Raw genomic sequence first — 19,421 nt, forward strand, 5'->3', positions numbered from 1 at the left:
GCTTTCTCTTAATTTCCTTATTCTATTTTTGCGTGTATGCTTTCATGTTGTGCCTGCTGTCATTCAATGATATCTTGTTGTAGCTGTGACTACGTTGTTTTTTACCCCGTTATGTAAAGCACTGTGTGACTATGTCTTGAAATGTGCTATATTATAAATAAATTCACTATCATTATCATTGGCACAAAGACGTTTGAGAACTACCGATTTAGAAGGCATTGAATCGACCTCAGATCTTAAGTAATAGAAAATCTTAGTTTATTAAATCCCAAAAACTCCAGCTTTTTTTTTTCCACCCCCCCCCTTTCCTTCGTCCCCCAAACTGCACACTAGAGTTTAACTCCTGTGGAGATGCATTTGCACTGTCTCCTCCACTTGGGGAATGTCAGCGGGAGGCTGCTAAGTGAAATGTCACTTAGAATGTCCCTCAACAAGGGTGCAGGGAACTGCCCCACATTCTGGAATACTTTACTACACTTTGGGGATTTTACTGAAGTCAATTTTTGAATACCTTACTTTTAACCGTGTTCCTACATTATGGTAGGGATACTTTTTAGCAAAAGGCTGATGCACACCTCAGAAGGCTAGTGACAGGTGCGTAGGGCAATAGAGCATACGGTACTTAAAAAGGGTATCTTTGAAAAACAATGAAAGGGTCCTACACACTGTCAGACACTTGCCAAAATGTTTCTCTTTATTGGGTCGACGTTTCGGTCGCTTAGACCTTCATCAGGAGTGATACTTTGACATGGGTTACTTCCCTGGATAGATGCCAGTGGTGGTGCAAGAAAGTAGCAATACCACATTGTTGCTAAATTAAATCTAGTTTTGGCATCAAAATGTACCAAATGCCAACAACAAATGTTCTAAAGATAATTCAGCATCCAAGCTCACAGCGCATAGTGATGTGACACGTTGTGAGCTTGTAGATCGGTTGAAAAAGTATTAGGAATTGCATCTTCTCTTAGCATAAACCCTTTCCAGATTGGGGTCTACGGCCAAATACATATTCATTTGGGGGTCCTTGTGAAAAAGTGTGAGCTGCATTCAGAGCTGTGTGAATGGGAAATCTTATCTAACAGAGATCTATCACTGCAATAAACTCTGTAATAATTTATAAAAGACTATGTTCATTAGTTGGCCCCCATGTCCCAAGGGTCAAGGGAGTACAGTTATGTTATTCTCCCCATTCAGTATTTTCTAATTCACTTCTCCTCAAAACTTTGCCGAACACTTAGTTCTGCATTTTGAACCACTAACCCTGGCTAACCCTAGAACATTCTTCACCACTTGAACTCTAGCATCCCTATTCTGGGGAGAACGTTCGCCGAAATTACAGAGCCAAATGTAAAGTAAAAAAAATAAAAATGTTTTGAGAACCACTGCTCTAGTCTAGTTGATACATATTCCAGTGAAATTCCTTCATGGGGACATCCTAACAAACCAACTCTGCAGAGCTCCCAGTAAACCCTGCCAGAATCCACTAATCACGACAAGAACGTCTATGTCTATAATGGTCGACGGACTAACCGATAAGCTACCAAGGCGTAGCCTCACTTCATTCCTTTTTATTGGTTCTTAATTCTTAGTCAATTAAAGTCCTCCAGTTGTGACAAGTGTGTGTAGCAGACACTCCCTCGCGCAGATTCAATAAAGACTTCGCTTTGGTCTGCAAGAAACGAGTGAAAATGTGTGTAATGAGATGGATAAACTAAAAATGACTTAACCCATTTTGGGCGGGAACCCCTTTTGGTGTCAGGATTTTTTAAATCTGATCTCAGGTCAGAATGACTTAAAGGGGCAGTGGCATGGTCCTACTGTATTTCCTCCTAAAAATGATCAGTATCATTACAGTTTGTCAGTGGACAAAAGCAGTGGCCCAGGAGATGGAGCAGCTGCTGGGGAAAGGGAAGGCCTGGCCTGACCCTAACCGCAAGAACGGGAGCAGCGCATGGGCAGGTCGGCCTTGCATGGTTGCCGTGTGGGAAGCGTGTATAAATGCATTTATCAAATATAGATGGTGTATGAATGCCATTTACATACCCATTTTCCTTTTTTCTCTCTACCCTTATGCTCCATTTAGTAACTGCAATTTGTGGGAGCTTGTGTGCTACAGAAAAGTATTCCACCCACTCCTATACTTGTAAACGTGTGATGTGACAATGCACTTGAAGTTGGAGATGACTTGCAGTCACAACAAAGCATTACTCTGTGTGTCTGTGCCTGTCTGTGTGACGATGGGGGAACCCACTTGTCCCAGCTGAGCGCAACCAAACCATCTACAACCGTTACGAATATGGCGCTGACTGCTGACCCTGATCAGCCTAATGACCTTAAAGCTTAATATGTCCCCCAGGCTATAGAGCGTCGCAGTCCCGCCCCCTCGAGAGACCCGGAAAAGAAATCGCCGTTCATTTTCCTCAGACTTTTCATAGGGTATTTATTTAAAGACGTTTACGCCGCGGACAAAGCCAACTCGGATCGTGACAAATCATGACAATAAACACAATGTTTTGGGCCAAACAAATAATTAGAAAGTAGAAAAAAACGGCAGGTTACAACACTTTTTTTGTTGTTTTTCTTCTTATAAATTATTTGGTCGGCCCAAAACATTGTGTCCGGGTTCGAATCCGAGGCATCACCCAGATCGGGTTACCCCGTGGGAGGTTGTCAAAATGGAGGTGAATGTAGCAGAGTTGCAGGCAACTCCTTCTTGTGATTATTCAATTAATCAAAAACGTAATCGATAGAATGCTCGCTAAGTAAGTACCGTAATCAGTCATCACAGACCTAAACACAACACGTAATATTTTGAGGTTCAATAGTAATATTATTGTGGTGTGAGCTACATGGTCTTGATGTGTCAAAACTCCAGTCTGTTTTCAGTTGCCCGTTTGTCAGAGAAACTAGCAGCGTACAAAAAGTAAAGCAAAAATACACATGTAAGATACATTACTCACACATTTTAGCCACACCAGGGATTTAAGCTTTCTAAAAAGGTACCAAAAAGTGCTGTTGTCTGTGCAGACACAATGGCAGACAATAAAAGCCTTGCCTGCCAAAACAGACATTCTCCGTGCAAAACTAAAGTGAGAAAAGGTTTTGATCTTAAATATTTAAACACATCCACTCATGCTTCCTAAAAAAAGCACAAGAAACAAACTTTGAGCCAGAGGTCCACGAATATCCTCAATTGTAGAAAATGCAAACCAAATCACTGTTAAAAGCAGACAAGCTAAAACCGGATTTTTTGGGAGAGAAATGTTCACATGCAAGGTGATGCAAGGTAGCTGGGTAGCGGAGCTGAACAGGTGTGGGTGGTAAATATTTATTAGCAATATTAGAAGTGGCCCAGGCGGTGGCGTAACCGTCTGGGCACCCGACTGGTAATCCAGTCGCAGTGTGCTGCAGGTTCGACTCCCGAGCCCGACACAGCCTTTACTGCATGTCTTCCCCCATCTCTCTCCCGTTTCCTGTCAGCCTACTGTCTGTCCCTTCAAAAAACCAATAAAAAGGCGTAAGCCGCAAAGAAATATCTTAAAGAAAAAAAAAATATATATATATTAGAAGCGGCAAAAAAGAGATGCACAATACTACATTGCTTGTAAAAGAAAAATACAATATATGTTTCTCAACGACTAGAAAAGCACTGTTTCTTTTGGCAAAAACAAACGCAAGCAGGGAGACAATATTGATTGGATAGCTCACTCCCTCCATTGATTTTTCCCCCACACTATTACCCTTACATTGGTTCCACATTCTGCTGTACTGCGTTATCGCTCTATCAAAAGCTTGACTCGAGTCCAACAGTGGTTCAGAATGAGGGGTCCTTAAGGTGGTTACAGGGGGGTCCTTCCTCACAACAACGTGTTGCATGCACCACGCGTTGTTCGCTTATTAGGTCTTCTATCTTCGGCCCACTACACCGCCGTGCGATGGAGCAGAAGTTAGGCTTTAGGCTCTAATGACTTGGAAGATGTGGTTACAAATGCATTTGCATAGTCACCTTGTCATTACACTGAGGCAGAGCAGGCAAGTGCTATCTTACAACCCAGCACTGCTAAAAAGGTAGGCTTCAATAAAACATTTGAGGGATGTCTTTCTTTTTTCTGTCACCGGCAGGGACTTGAAAGGGCTATGTGCATCTCCAGAGACGCCTTTGAAAGGTCCTGCTACCCAAAATTCAAAGCCTGGAATTCTGCTGGCACAGGTGACATTAGTGCCAGGGGCTGATGACACAGCGCATGACTTTAGCCCCATCTTATACCATCCTTGCGTGTCACACTGTGTGACACAAAAAAAAAAAGGTAAAAAACATTATCCTCCTCGCCTTTGAGCGAGTTGAAATTAGTCTAGCTGTCACATTGTGCAACAAGACTCCGACGTACGTCAGCCGACATATGCCGGGGCAATGTTTCACCTCAACTTGACTCCATAGAGCAGGGCTGTGTGCGTTGGCAATTCTCCAAAAAAAGAGATGATAATTATCTGCCATTTTTCCACAACACTGTCTGCACGCACACACTGACTAGCAGATCATCACTGCCGGATGAAACCTGGTATCTCCATTATTTATAGTTGTTTTTCTATATCGCTGCTAATGGTTACACATTACGTCTCTCTGTGAGTTTATGAAATATTGTACCACTTAAGCACCATCATATTCTTTCATGGAATAGCCGATCTACAAGCAAAAAGTATGGCTTTGTGTGAGTCAGTGTGAGCTTGTAGATCTCAAAATGGGGGGCGAAGCAGACGCTTCAGTGTGACACTGTAGTGTGATTAATTAGGGCGCTAAATTACGATTATTTTCTTCCTAGATTATTCAATTAATGAAGAAAATAGACAGATAGAAATATTACTGTAGGCCTAATTGACAGTATTCTATGCTTGCATTATTAGCCTCTAATGAGAATTAAAAGCAAATGGTGGTTTTCACCACCTGCCAGATGGTGAAAAGGTCACCCATACCCCTACTAAAGGAAATACTTCCTGCAGAAACCGAATTCATGTTTTCTTTTTTATTTGCCAGACAGTATAAGCCAATACTTCCCAAAAAATGAACAACCCCCTTCCCAAGCTATACAATCTGCAGTTTACACTTTTTTAAATTGCTTTTCCACACCAGGGCACTTTTTGGGGCACTGGTGCTAAGTAACGCTACTGTAGTGTAAAGCTGACTCGCCGGATATAATGCTGTCGACGAAGCACGACGACGTGCAACAAAAACAAACGACAATCAATATCCGACAAAATTATGTCAATAGAAAAAGGCGGTGGACCTACAACTACATCAAATCTGCTGAAGTGAACAAAAAACAATATTTCTCTGATTGGACTGAATTGATTGCATTTTCTTTTCTTTTTTTTTTAAAACTTTTGTTCTGAACTTTCCAGACTGTGTGGAAAGGTCTGATTAGCGGTGAGAGGCTGATGGCAGGAGCACAGCTGGCACACAATTATGTAGCCTTTTGTTCGGTGTTGGAAAAAGTACCCACATTCTTTTCAAGTAAAAGTATCAATACTGCAATGTGGAAACACTCTCTTTCTCTTACAACTAAAAAAGTGAGGTAATCGAAATTTACTTGAGTAAAAGTACAAACGTATTGTCATTAAAATATACCCATTTAGGCCTGACAAAATACAGTTTTCTGAAATACCTCATGTTTCTATGTCAGTGGTGTTCAATATTTCATGTCAAGGACCCCCAGCATTATACAGTATGTATTTGGCTGCAGACCCCATCTGAAAATATGTTGTTCCAGGGACCCTCCCCAGAAGCAAAGATTTGAGTTGAAAGCATTTTCACGATTTTTCAAAAACAGCAGATCTACAAGCTCGTATGAGCTTGTAGATCTGCTATTTTTCAATAGCTAAAGTATAACATAATGCTTAAAACACCAGAATGGGTTAAAGGACCAAAAGTACTGTTCATGCAGAATGTCCCATTTCACAAAATACCATAATGTATAATATAATGTATTGAAATGTTGAAAATAGCAGATCTACAAGCTCACAATGCGTCGCATGATCGCATCGCAGATATACAAGCTGTACATAATGCCATTTGAAGTGTGAGAACTACTGATGTGGAACTGGCGTGCCTACAGCAAGGGATGAGGTCGGGCAAAGTGCGCCGGGTGGCTTCGGTTAAAAGAATGAAAATAAAAGCACAGCTGTGTGAAGTGAGGGGCTCTCTTATCATTGTACATTCATAGTCAATGAGAATTTGCTTACTTTGTGTAAGCCGGCAATCGCCACCCCAGCAATCGCCACCCCCGGTAAACCACTTTCAAGCTTGTGTCTCTATTTTGGGCATGTCGTTATTGGTGAAAATGTTCCAAAACATTTTTTATACGGCAAAAACTAAGCGTGTCTAGGGCTTAAGTGTGTGTGTAATTGGGTTCATGGAGGTAATATTTTTGTAGTAGACATTCAGCTGGGCTTAGCAGACAGGTTTCTTTTTCTGTGATGAATCCGTGAACACAGTTTGTGTCGCGGTGGAGAGAACTAGTGTAGCCGTCGGGTTACATTTCTCCCCCTCCTCCTGGGTGCCAGTAGTGAAAGTGGACACACGCACGCATGCACGCACGCACACACACACACAAACACACACAGTCTCCCAGTGGGACGGGTTCCAATGCCGCCCGTAATGATGGTGTGTGTTCAGAGCCGCTGCAGCGGTCCCATTGCTGACGGTGCTGAATATTTTATAATGTTAGCTCGCCTAGACTTCTCTCTGTGTGTGTGTGTGTGTCTCTTTCTCTCGTCTTTCACACTCTCCGTCTCTCCTTTCTCCAAGTTCAAGGTTTCTTCACCGTTACATCTTTTGTACAGGTACGTAACCGTAAAGAAAAAAGATCTCTCTCTCTCTCTCTCTCTCTCTTCCCCCCCCCCCCCAAGCTTGCTTGCTTTGGGTAAAAAAACAATCTCCCTGCAGGTCCACAGGATTTCTCATCTCTCTCCAACCGGGGAATGCCAACTCATACCACACGCCGGTAAAACCATCTTAAGGCTAAAGTGCTTTTAATGGTGGGTGGTATGCATCTAAGCCCTACTTTGGCACACACAACGAATACCGAAAATAGCCGATCGGTTTGTTACGTTGTTTTTTTCTTTTCATAGAACGACAGGCCCAAAATAGGGATGCCGGGTTGAAACTACTTATAATTGATGACTAATGTTTTATTGCCAAAATGAGAACGGTGGCCTTCCGTTGCATTTCAAAGGAATACAAAAATATAGCTGCAAGCAGTGATAAGGCGGGACCAAGCAGGAAGGCAATAAGCAATAAGAACAATATGCACAACAATAAGCCATTGAACGTGATCTGACCTTGATCGGACAGGAAGTCCAGCATGGTCTGCAGCAGGAAGGACAGGTGTCGGACAGACAGGCCGGGGTTACCCATACGACGTGAGGCGTACACCAGCTCATGAAGCAGACGCATCTGCACTGCTGCCCAGCCGCGGTGGCTTCCTGAGAGAGAGAGAGAGAGAGAGAGAGACGGACACACAGACAGACAGAGAGAGAGAGAGAAAGAAGGGGGAGAGAAAATATGTGTTCTTTAATTATACTACTACACCATACAAATACCCCATAGTACATTTAACCCATTAAACCATTAAGACCTGTGGGCGATTCTACATCATTTGTAGAATCGGGTAGAAGACATTTAATGTCTTCTAAATCAGTAGTTCTCAAACTATTTTCTAATTCAAAAGTGATGTGCTGTGAGCTTGTATGTCTGCTAGTATTGATAGCCCAGGCTAAAATCTGAAATGCTTTCCTGGGCCTTAATGAGTTAAAACCAGGAAAGTATCCGTGTCATTTTAGTTAAAAAGTAGTTAATCACAATCATTTAAACCTGTACCACATTTTGGCTATTAAAAAATAGCAGCGATACAAGCTCACAGCGCCTTATTGTGTGCCGCACTGTGAGCTTGTAGATCTGCTATTGTTGAATAATTGTGAATCTTTACAACGAGGTATAGATTGTAAGGATCTGCATTCTTGGAATGAGTAACACAGCTAAAGGTGCGTGTAGGGCCCCCAAAACATTTGCCAAAATGGGAAATGGTTGGTATTCAACCCTTGCTTTGAGTTGCTTAGTGGATTGGATGATTGCACTCTCCCACAGTAATAAGGAGAAAAAAAACAACACATATTATCCAAACGCAGCCGCAACAGCTTGGCACCTCCTCATGCTGGTCACCAACCTAGCCACATTTTGCTATGAGATGGCATCCCATTCCTCAACCAGGATTTGTTGCAAGTCATCCAACGTGATTCTGTTGGTCACTCTAGCACGTACAGCACGCTCAAGCAGATCCCACAAGTGTTCAATTGGGTTGAGGTCTGGACTCACAGCATCCTCTCCACTCCCAAATGAAATGGTCCCTTGCATTTGGTTGCAGTTCCGTTTGGTTCCGGGACCAACATTTTCATTTTACACTCTCAAGAGTTAAATAATTTTTAAACATCTGTATAACTTAATTTTAATTTACAAGAAGTCTACACACTGACTGGCACTGACATGTGTATCTTTGCGCTCAAGGAGATATTGGACAAATATGCAAGTCAAAACACCACGGTATTTACATGTTTTATTGATGCTTCTAAAGCCTTTGACAGAGTCAATCATTGTAAACTTTTTAACAAATTATGTTTGCGAGGGGCCCCTAGATGTATAATAAGGATTCTGGTTTACTGGTATGCACACCAGACCATGCTGGTTAAATGGGGTAACTCCATTTCCGCTCCTTTCCATGTGACCAATGGGGTAAGGCAAGGCAGCATTTTATCTCCTTTCCTTTTTAATGTTTTTATGGACGATTTATCTGTACAGTTGAATGCATGTAAAACAGGGTGTATCATTGGTGACTGTTTCATCAACCACCTCATGTTTGCAGATGACTTGGTGGTTCTATGCCCATACAGTGCTGGTCTCCAGCAGTTACTAAAAGTGTGCTCACAGTACGGCCTCGACTTTGATGTGAAGTACAACGCTAAAAAGAGCATAACTCTGATTGTGAGAAGTAAGGAAGACAGTAAGCTGGTATTTCCTGATTTCTACCTGTCTGGAATGGCATTAAAAGAATGCAAAGAGACCAAATATCTGGGTCATTTTATAACAAATGACCTATCTGATGATAGAGATATATTTAGAGAGCGGCGTAAACTGTATGCCCAAGCCAACACACTCATACGCAAGTTTAATTTCTGCTCTGCTCCTGTGAAAATATCACTGTTTAAAGCTTATTGTACTCCGCTGTACACTGCCCACTTGTGGCGACACTACAAAAAGGGCAGCCTGCAAAAAATGACAGTGGCATATAATGACTGCATGAGACTGCTGCTCAAAGCCCCAAGATGCTGTAGTGCCAGTCAAATGTTTGTTGAAATAAATGTACCCACTTGCCCTGCTGTGCTACGAAACCTGATGTACAGATTTATGTGCAGGTTAACAGACTCTGAGAACAGCATCATTGCATCACTCTCTAACCCGGCTAAGAGCTCTGTCAGACTATCATCTAAGCTGTGGAGCCACTGGCGTTCTAGCCTGTATGTACAGAGATAAGTCCCCCCTGTTTGCTTGTTTATGCTTTGTTTATTTTATTTATAGTTTGTTTACTTTTGTGTTTTTATGTTTTATGTGTTCTGCCCTATGGACCCCCCTGTGAGTGTCTTGAATAAAGTTTGAATTGAAATTGATACACAATTAGAGAATATAGAAGAATTGGTATTTTGATCAATGTTTTCCTGTTAAGCCCAACACACACCGTCTGTGAAGCGGGTGCGCAGCAACGCGGCACAGTATTGCCGCGTCGGATTCCCAGATGGAGGCCGCGTGGCAACGCCTGGAAAATAGAACAGCGGCGTATCGGAACGTCAGGCGAGGCGTGAACGTGCGCCAGCGTGCGTCTGACGCCGCCGGTGTGGGACAGGTTAATTGAAAATAACGAAGGTGGCTGTTTTGACGCGCAGCGTTCACAGACGGTGTGTGTTGGGCTTTATCTCTCCTATGGTACCAGTGCCACATCAATAAATCTCATCCAACATCAAAATATTCCTCCGTTTGGATCTGAGACGCTAAATCCCATCAAATGGTGGTCTGTGGCTCAAATGCCCAATAAATAATGGGCCTTGATATGAATCCCTCCCTGACAGCAGGGCTTGCATAAGAACCCCAGCTCCCCCCTATGGACCCCTAGAGGTCCCACTCCCAGCTGTCAAAATGCTGCTTCACTGCGAGGACAAAGAAAACAAGAGCAAACGGTGGAGAGCTGGAGACAGGCGGGGGCATGTGGTAATTAATCTGCATGCCGGTTCACTGAACCGATGGCGATACCGGTCAGTAATAAACATTTCTGCTCCTGTGGTTGTTACTCGTTCCCAACGACTCCTCTGACACCTGAAAAACACCCATTAATGCAAATCCCTCCTAAGCTATTTTCTTCCCCTCTGCAAAAACGGCACCCACTAAGCAGGCTAAAAATAGAGTTCAACCTGTCTGCCAGTGCTTTTCTGTGAACACCAGTGCTTATCTATAGGGCTAGTAATCCAGACGACACTGTGGCTTTTTCCGTGGATGTGCCTGCTCTCTCCCTTTGAGGGGGGAAGGAAAAAAATTACTTCATCTGTGGTATTTTCAAGCCTTATAGTGGAGGTGTCTCGCAATCCAATTAGCTAAGATAATGACAGCGGTGGCACCGCCAAGCAATCGCCCTGTCACACACAAACCCTGACACAAAAGCCACCGTTCCTCGGGCCAACTCCAATGGAAAAAGGCGAATTTGCAGGTCCTTTTGTAGGGAGATGAGATTCCTCGTTCCATTATCGTCGCCTCTCTGTTATCATTAGCATGTAAATATCACAGGACAAGAAACTCCCTGGCATTGTGGAACCGTGTTAAAAGAAAAGGAGCTGGGGATAATCACGTTGTGGGTCTACGTGGGGACACATGAGAGATAAGGAGACAGCCAGCAAGAGCCCTTTCTTGCCTGTGATTTCTGGAGGGAATAAGGGGAGGGCGTGGGGGGGTACCTGAGCTCCTTAAAACCCCATTTGCCCTTCCATATCTTAAGCCGTGGCAGCGTTATTGCAGAAATGCACCATTGAGTCCTATTTTCTTTCTCACTTGAGCTTTCTCTTCGCCAGTTCTTATCGCTCAATAAACTCCCTCCTGACACCTTCTGCCAAAACACTCACAATCATCACACCAAGGTTTTCCAGCCCTGCAAGGACTCATGGCAGGCACCCAAGCCGTGGTGGTGGTGGTGGGTGTACTTGTATATAGTTCAGGTCTTGTGAGATGACCGTTCCAGTTAAAAGGCTAATGTGAACTGCTTGGCTAGGAACCCCCCCCCCCCCTTATAACTTATAACTTATATCAGCTATTTCCAATGTCTTACGACGGAGCATAAATTAGCTTTCCTTGAGTAGCATCATAGAGAATTGAGTTTGGTGTCAAGGCTCTGAATGTGTCACTCCCTGCCAAGCATATAACACAATGGTAAAGCTTCCCCCCAGAGGAGACGTAGTAGCATCAGAGCCCACAGGGTGGATGGCTGGGGTGAAGGAGGGGGTGATGAAACGCAGGAATGGTGAGCAGCAGCAGCGATAATTGGAGCCGCAACGGTTGCGATCCGAGCGGTGGAGTGGCAGCACGGTGCGGACTGCGGAGTGAGAAAGTGAGCAAGTGCATTTCACAGCTTAACCCATTTTAGGCGGGAACCCCTTTTGGTGTTAGCAATTAGAATTGCGTTATGCTTTAGCTATTGAAAAATAGCAGATCTACAAGCTCATAGCGCGCCACCGAGTGGTGCGCTACGACCTTGTAGGTCTGCTATTTTAGAAAAGTCGTAAAAATGTTTTTAACTCAAATCTTTACTTCTGGAGGGTCCCTGGAACAACATATTTTCAGATGGGGGGTCTCGGAGGCCCATTACAGATCATTTTTGGGGTCCTTGACATGAAATATTGAGTGATATAGGCCTAGAAACGGGTGCAGGCTTTAGTTCCGACATACTATTGATCCGAAACCTCAATCCTAACCTAACCCTAACCGCAAGCACGGGAGCAGCGCATGTCGGACCATCGCTTTTTCGCATCGCATCGCATGTCCCCCCGCTTCGGATCTTCGGTGTGTCGGAAAAGCGTGCGCACCCCCTAGAAACAGGTATTTCAGAAAACTGTCAGGATTTAGAAGACACTTTTTTCAGGCCTAAATGGGTTAAATACACCACCATATTACACAAAGTCGGACGTGTGATGCAGTGAGAGAAGTGTACCACGTGTCTATCAGAGTCCTATTCTCTACCATTGAACGACGGTTCTAGTGAGCAGAAAGAATAAATAATAAGCAGACTGTAGAAAGTAACAGTACAGTAAATAACTCGGGGGTCATTATTGATTCCGAATTGAATTTTAATTCACACAAGATTGCCTTTTTTCACCGTAGAAATATTGCACGAATCAGAGCCTATTTGTCATTGGGACGATGCCAAAACGCTCATTCACGCCTTTGTTTTTTCTCGGCTTGATTACTTTTTACCAGCAGCTTTGCAAAAGTGGCTGGTTAATGTCTAGGTGGAAAACTTGCGACCGGGAGACCGACACCGGAGACTGACACCGCAAGTTGCTGATGAGTGGGTTGCCAAGTCCTCATATTTCAAAAGCCCACAAAAAATACCTTTCAACACACTACTTACACACACTCCAACTCGCTTACAATTCACGGACCTGACAACACTGCATCCCCTCGCTCCATTGGCTCCGCCACCACACACTCGCGCACGAAGTCTGCATATTTCAAAAGCCCACAAAAATACCTTTCAACACACTACTTGCGCACGCACGCACGCACGCACGTACACACACACACACACACACACACACACCACAAAGTGTGATCTCCACTACTCAGGAGAAACAGCGGACTGGAGGAGCAGGAATTGTCGCATCATAATTTTGCTTATTCCTTCTAAATCTCTGTATATCAAATATAGCTAACTCATCGAATATCTTAGTTACATTATTGTTCTTCGCCAATAGTTGGTTTGTGCCTAAGTATTACGTTTATACAGTTCGCATTGAGCATTTCCACTGCCACGCACATTCCCAGCCATTTCCCATGATCGCGGTGGTTTGACCCAGTCCCAGAGTCAACTAATAGAAGAGTTACGACATTGAGGGGGCAGAAACCGAGTGCTCGAGCGCTGCTCATGCAGCCTGATATGAACAGTTTCGGTTGACAAACATAGCAGTTACTTTTGAACGCTTGTTGCTACACAGACCATGCTAATGGCTGCTAAAGCCTGACTGTGTGTGCGTGCTTGCAGGAGAGAGAGGCTCTCATCTGGGAGTGCGCACACACGCACAGAGAGGCAGGCGGAGGGCTCTCGTCTCGGAGGGAGTGCGCACACACACACACACACACACACACACACACACACACACACGCAGGCCCGTGTGTGTGTTGAGTTTATGCTTTGAGCATTTTTGCCCTCTTCCATGGCATTTGCAATAAACCAAGCATTCTCCCATGTTGATAAGACTATTTAAAACTTAAGAAGCACTAAAGCAGTGGTTCTGAACCTGTGGTCTGGGGCCCACCAGTGGTCCTTGAGGGGGTTCCAGGTGGTCCCCAGCTAAATGGAGAGTTGGTAACCAAATTAACCCTTATAGTAGATCTTTAACTCTTCCATTTGGTTCAATTTCACACTCTCAAACTGTTATCTCTCCTAATGGTACCAACATCAATACAGTTCTTTAGTTTGGGTCTGGAAGGCTAAATGTCATCAAATGGTGGTCCGTGGCTCAAATGCAGAATAAACTTTTGCGTAGCCTTATGTAACTATTCATTGATTCACTCCCAAATCCATTTGGCAAAAAGAAACACCTGTGTGAAGTGTGGGGCGCTCACTTCACATTATCTAATGTTTTGCTAGTTGGTGTCAAGGTGATGTATGTTTGCTCAGCAGTTGCTGATGTCTGCTCAGAAGGTTTGGGTGTTTACTCAGACCCAAAACAAATTAAAGGGAACATTGCAGTGGCACACCGCACCGACCTTCGCAGGGACCCCACTTATATTAAACACACATAGATACGGTTGGTATTAAGTATTCATAATGTATGAATTCTTGTTTCTGGACTGCCTAAGAAAACAACTGACAGATTACAACTTGTCCAAATTGAAAATGATATTACTTGTTTATAAAGCTCTCAATGGTCTCGCACCTTCCTACTACATGACTGCCTGCCTACATATGTCCCAAACCGCCCCCTACTGTGGCAAGTGCCCATGTGGCAAGATTTTCTGACTAGAAAGAATAAAAGAGGAGGAACTACACAAGAAAAACATGGGTAGAAATGTCTACCTATTTTATTAACTTTTATTAACTCAAACTTTGCTTCCGGGGGGTCCCTGGAACTACATATTTCCAGATGGGGGTCCTCAGCCAAATATAGATAATTGTGGGGGTCCTTGACATGAAAAGGGTTGAACACCCCTTTAATTAGTTCAAAAGAGTACACTGCGTTTTGCAAATGTGCTTGGTCAGGTTCATTTCTTGGCATGAACCTGAAATGAATCTGAAAAACGCACGTTTTTGTGTGGCACTAATGAAATAAAGACATTATTGAAGTAAAGTCTGTCCTGAAAAGTGTGTGATCCTTTCCCTTTCCATTACACCGCCCTGAAAATGTTTTGTGCGAGGGACTCCCATACAAGATGTGTGTTGTTAAAAATGTTTCACATTCCATATTGCTGCTGTTTTTTTTATAGGAGATCTACAGTATAAGCTCACAACTTGTCGCAGCTCACATTGTGAGCTTGTATATTGGCTATTTTCAAATAGTCAAAGTACTGTTAAACGTTAAAAAGATTGTCATGCTATAGCTGTAACCTCAAATGAACTCCAGCCTGTCTTCCATTCAGTGGGCAGTATTGGGTATAAGTGGGCAGGAAGCTCCACAGTGTAGCTCTGAACAATCCACCCCACGGCTTCCTTTAAACAAGGACCCCCTTGGTGAACACAGGTGACCCTCAGGCTTTGTATTCAGTGGGAAAGTTGTAATTTGTTCTGAATCACTCGCCATAAAGTGGGCTGGATTGAAGAGTCGAGAGTCCATAGAACAGAGAGGCTTATCATGGAGACCTTGCCACGAAGCCTGGCTCTGGACTCAGTTTGTAAACTTTTTAACAGCAAGGCAGTGGTGGCCTGAATGCATAGGGGGCTTTTTACACGGCGTAGGTAGGGATGGATGTAACTATGGATTATTTTCTTAGTGGCTATTCTATAGATTACTTTTACGAATCATCGGATAATCATTTCCTTCAGTTTCTTCTTTTAATATATCAACAAATCCAACTTGAAAATATGAATTGTTTAGCCCCATTTTATGCTTTGTTGTACAACGGTGTTGTGTAAAAAATATTAAAATTCCCCACCATTGACATAGATCGACATCAGATCTTAATTCAGCGGTCTACCGCCGTTGACGTACTTACTTTACTTACTTTTTAGTAGATCTACATCAAATGGTCCTTTATAGCGAGTAGTTTATGATAGCCCGCGGTAGTAATGCTACATACATTAGCATTGGGTTGCTAGGCGATGAAGTAAACAGAAACTGTACGGGCTCCCATCCACTCGCTGTAAACACCTTTTCAAATGCCTTTATCTGAGATTGCGTTCACAGATTGTGCCCACAGCCAATTGTGAAAGTATATATTAGAGTCCGTCACAACACACACCATTAATCTACATACGGATCCAGTTTTTGCGTTTCCGGTGGATTCTTCAAAATAAGGGTTTCACTGAAAAATGCTGGTGGTTAACAGGTGAATGAATGAATTAATGCTGGCAGGGAATGTGTTGTGTGTAGATCTTTTGGTTGAGAACACAAGTTCTCTTTTGTTTTTGGACTTACAAGCCTTTTCTGGGGGGCTCTAAAACATCAACATAACATTCAACACATCTTGTGGTTATCCCTGGTCAACCAGGTGGTGTACCTTTGCTGAAGTCCTTGGGGTCCAGGGAGAGGCAGTATCCCGGCAGCGTCTCCAGCAGCAGCTTGTAGCAGGCCCTCCAGCCCGGCTCGGGGATGGTGGGGGCCACGCACTGCATGGCCGCCACGCGCTTGAAGAACGCCGACTTCCGGCGGAAGCCGATCAGGTCATAGAGCTCCGACAGGATGCTGTAGCGCTGGATCTTCTCCTCCTCGGAGAGCTGTGGGGTGGACAGACACGTGGGAGAGGGCAGCTTTAGAGGCAGCGTTTCCACCAGGCAACTTCACACTTTTATTCATTTGGGCCCCGACGTCAAAATAAAAATAAACGTTCACTCTGAAAGAATATGTATTCAAAGAGTTGTGCCTCATTTTTGCGATTTTTCTAAAATAGCAGACCTACAAGCTCGTAGCGCGCCATGAGCTTGTAGATCTGCTATTTTTCAATAGCTAAAGTATAACACAATGCTTAGTTAAAACAGCAAAAGGGGTTCCCGTCCAGAATGGGTTAAAAGGCTGCTAATAATTCCCACCTGCTGCAGTGCTGTGTTGTAGGGCAAAACAGTCTTTAACCGTACCGTAGGTCGTACAATTGAAACCTTGATTGAAACTCCCCCACATAGGCCCTCTGCCATTTGTGCCACGTTTCATGTTTTCTTCAAAACACACATGTTGCTACTACTTCTAGAAATGTTGTCCAAAACTCACACAAACCAGTAGATATTATCTCTGGAGTCATGTGATCAAGCTGTATTAGTAAGTTTCCATTCAAATTGGCTAATCCAAAATGTTGTGGGTCAATGGGTAGGCATTGGCAACACAGAATGGCAGGGATCACACTTTTCCTTGTTCTTATTATGATTTCATTCTCTGTACAGCACCTTGTAACAGTTGTTCTGAAAGGCGATTTATAAATAAACTTCACCTAACCTTACCTCTATTGACTTTAGAATCAATATTTCATTGATTGCTACTGATGGGTCTGGCTCCTGGCTATATATATATCTGACCTTTTCATGTTCCTGTTACAGAGGTGGGCAAATAAGTTCATCAGGACCATTTTTTTTCAAAGGCATTAGATGGCTCTATCGGTTGTTCCAAAGTCTAGGCTGAAGGCCAAAGGTGACTGCACCACCGTTGTCATTAGGTCCCCTAGGGCTAGGCATTGGCACTTACCGCAGGAGTTTAGGTTTGGATTTATTTAGATTTTTGTTTTGCTTTCCATAAATGGGACTGATCGAGGGTAGCTACTGGGACGTACAGTAATTTGGGACTTGATCACACTGGCTGGGTCACCTGAGTGAGGGGTATGATGTTGCAAGACCCGAAACCCCGATGACCGTGGGATACATCACTGAGGATACGTCCCAGGTGCATCCATGCGATGTTTTTTTTGTTACAAAGTGAGCTCAAAAGGAGCAGACAGTGTTGTGGAGGTGCTGACGACGCTAATGAGATCAAAAGTTAAAAAGAACAAAGTCGTCGCACAACTCGTCTCGAAATCCAGACACCAAGCACTTTAAAACACTTCTGGGGTCATTTTCACATCTACTCAGACTTTTGTGTGCACCCCAGACCGTTTATAAATTGCTTGATTAGTTATTTCTTGCATGGACCTTTTTGTTGTTGTTGCCCACTTGTCTCCACAGTTTTGTTTGTCATGCAAATTAATTCCTCCACACACACACACACACACACACACACACACACACACACACACACACACACACACACACACACACACACACACACACACACACACACACACACACACACACACACACACACACACACACACACACACACACACACACACACACACACACACACACACACACACACACACACACACACACACACACACACACACACACACACACACACACACACACACACACACACACACACACACACACACACACACACACACACACACACACACACACACACACACACACACACACACACACGTCTGCGTTGTCATCGTCACTGCTGTTGTATACCCGACTGGCTCACTGCCCCCACCGGGAAGACACGGCACCTCCACCCCACTCAGCCCACCCAACCCCTCCCTGCTGACAGGTGCCACCCCAGCCTGTAGAATTACATACAATGACCAATATTGCTCTCCCTGCCTGAACATGGCCGATTGTGTTCGTATAGAGACGCTCGACAAAGATGGATGCACCGTGATGGATTCAAACCAAGTGTATCCCTTGTACTGAGCAAGAAGACTGCCTGGACGTCATGCATGAACTTACAGGACTCCTCTACAGTACAGAGATCATTCAAATGAATGAAATAACTAATCGAACATCGTACGTCTCCCCATTCAAAGAAGGATAATATCAGTCACCAGAACATGGTTAACATGACATTTGAAGTTGAATTAGCATATATAGAGCGTTGCAGTCCCGGCCCCTCCCGAGGAATTCACTTCTGGTTCTAGCGTCGTTGTGTAAGGGGGCAACGCTCTATAGGATGGGGGACTGTACCACCGTAAAGCAAAGCAAAGGTTGTTGTTTACCCAGGGAAGTGGACTAAGCTGGAGATGCTTGTTTACAGCCAGGCCCTGCTCATTTCATGGTAGGGGTTCAATACCTTGCTCAAGGGCACTTCAGCGGTGGTAATTTTAACGTGCCGGTCCGGGGATTTGAACTGCCGACCTTCCGGTATCAAGACCGCTCCGCAAACCGTTCGGCCACCGTGCCACTATACTAGGCTTATTATCCATCTACTTAACGTACTTGCGTAAGTGCAGTGTGCAGAGGATGTTCCAGTTTATGTGGGGTGATGCTTGTGGAGTACAAACCTGGCCCAGGTTGATGTAGACAGCATTCTGCAGGAACTCCGAGGCCTCCATGGCTCGTTTCTGCATGGCCAACACCCTGACGGCCTTCACACAGGCCTCCAGCTCGATCACACCCGCATTCTTATACTGCAGGGATACATGGTGTTACGCACCAGTTAGTCCTTATACTGCAGGGAGACATGGTGTTACGCACCAGTTAGTCCTTATACTGCAGGGAGACATGGTGTTACGCACCAGTTAGTCCAGGGTAAACCTCACTGCAAAGTTGAAAATGCTTTTACTTGAACTTCAAGCATAAAGATTACAGAGGTACAACAAGTGTTGTTCTCAATACAAATGGCTCAATAAATACATGATGGAAGTTAATCAACTTTCAAGTATATGTGACCGCTCCCAGTGTTTTCAACCACAAGTCGGCACTAATGAAACTTCACAATAGACCTAAATACATTTTATTTCTTTTTTTGGTGGTTTTCGTTTTTAGCCGCATTAACACAGTTGGAAAACTTGGAATGTTAAAGAATGTTTTTATTACATCAGAAAGTCGTTTTAGTGTAATTAAGTCGTTGTAATTGCTTAAACATGTCTAATGTTT

General features: G+C 43.9%; 1 protein-coding gene across 1 annotated transcript in view; it reads right to left on the reverse strand.

Moving 5' to 3' along the window:
- The window catches only part of trappc9 (trafficking protein particle complex subunit 9), a 285,531-nt gene that overhangs the window by 247,611 nt on the left and 18,499 nt on the right, over positions 1 to 19,421 (reverse strand). Inside the window, exons 8-10 of the mRNA XM_080787679.1 lie at positions 18,827 to 18,952; positions 16,019 to 16,235; positions 7,336 to 7,479 (exon numbers count right to left, since the gene is read on the reverse strand). Of these exons, the coding sequence (XP_080643805.1) occupies positions 7,336 to 7,479; positions 16,019 to 16,235; positions 18,827 to 18,952 (487 nt within the window). The remainder of the gene's footprint in view (positions 1 to 7,335; positions 7,480 to 16,018; positions 16,236 to 18,826; positions 18,953 to 19,421) is intronic.

The sequence above is a fragment of the Protomyctophum bolini genome, assembly GCF_963924005.1.
Source record: "Protomyctophum bolini genome assembly, chromosome: 17".
Classification (NCBI taxonomy): domain Eukaryota; kingdom Metazoa; phylum Chordata; class Actinopteri; order Myctophiformes; family Myctophidae; genus Protomyctophum; species Protomyctophum bolini.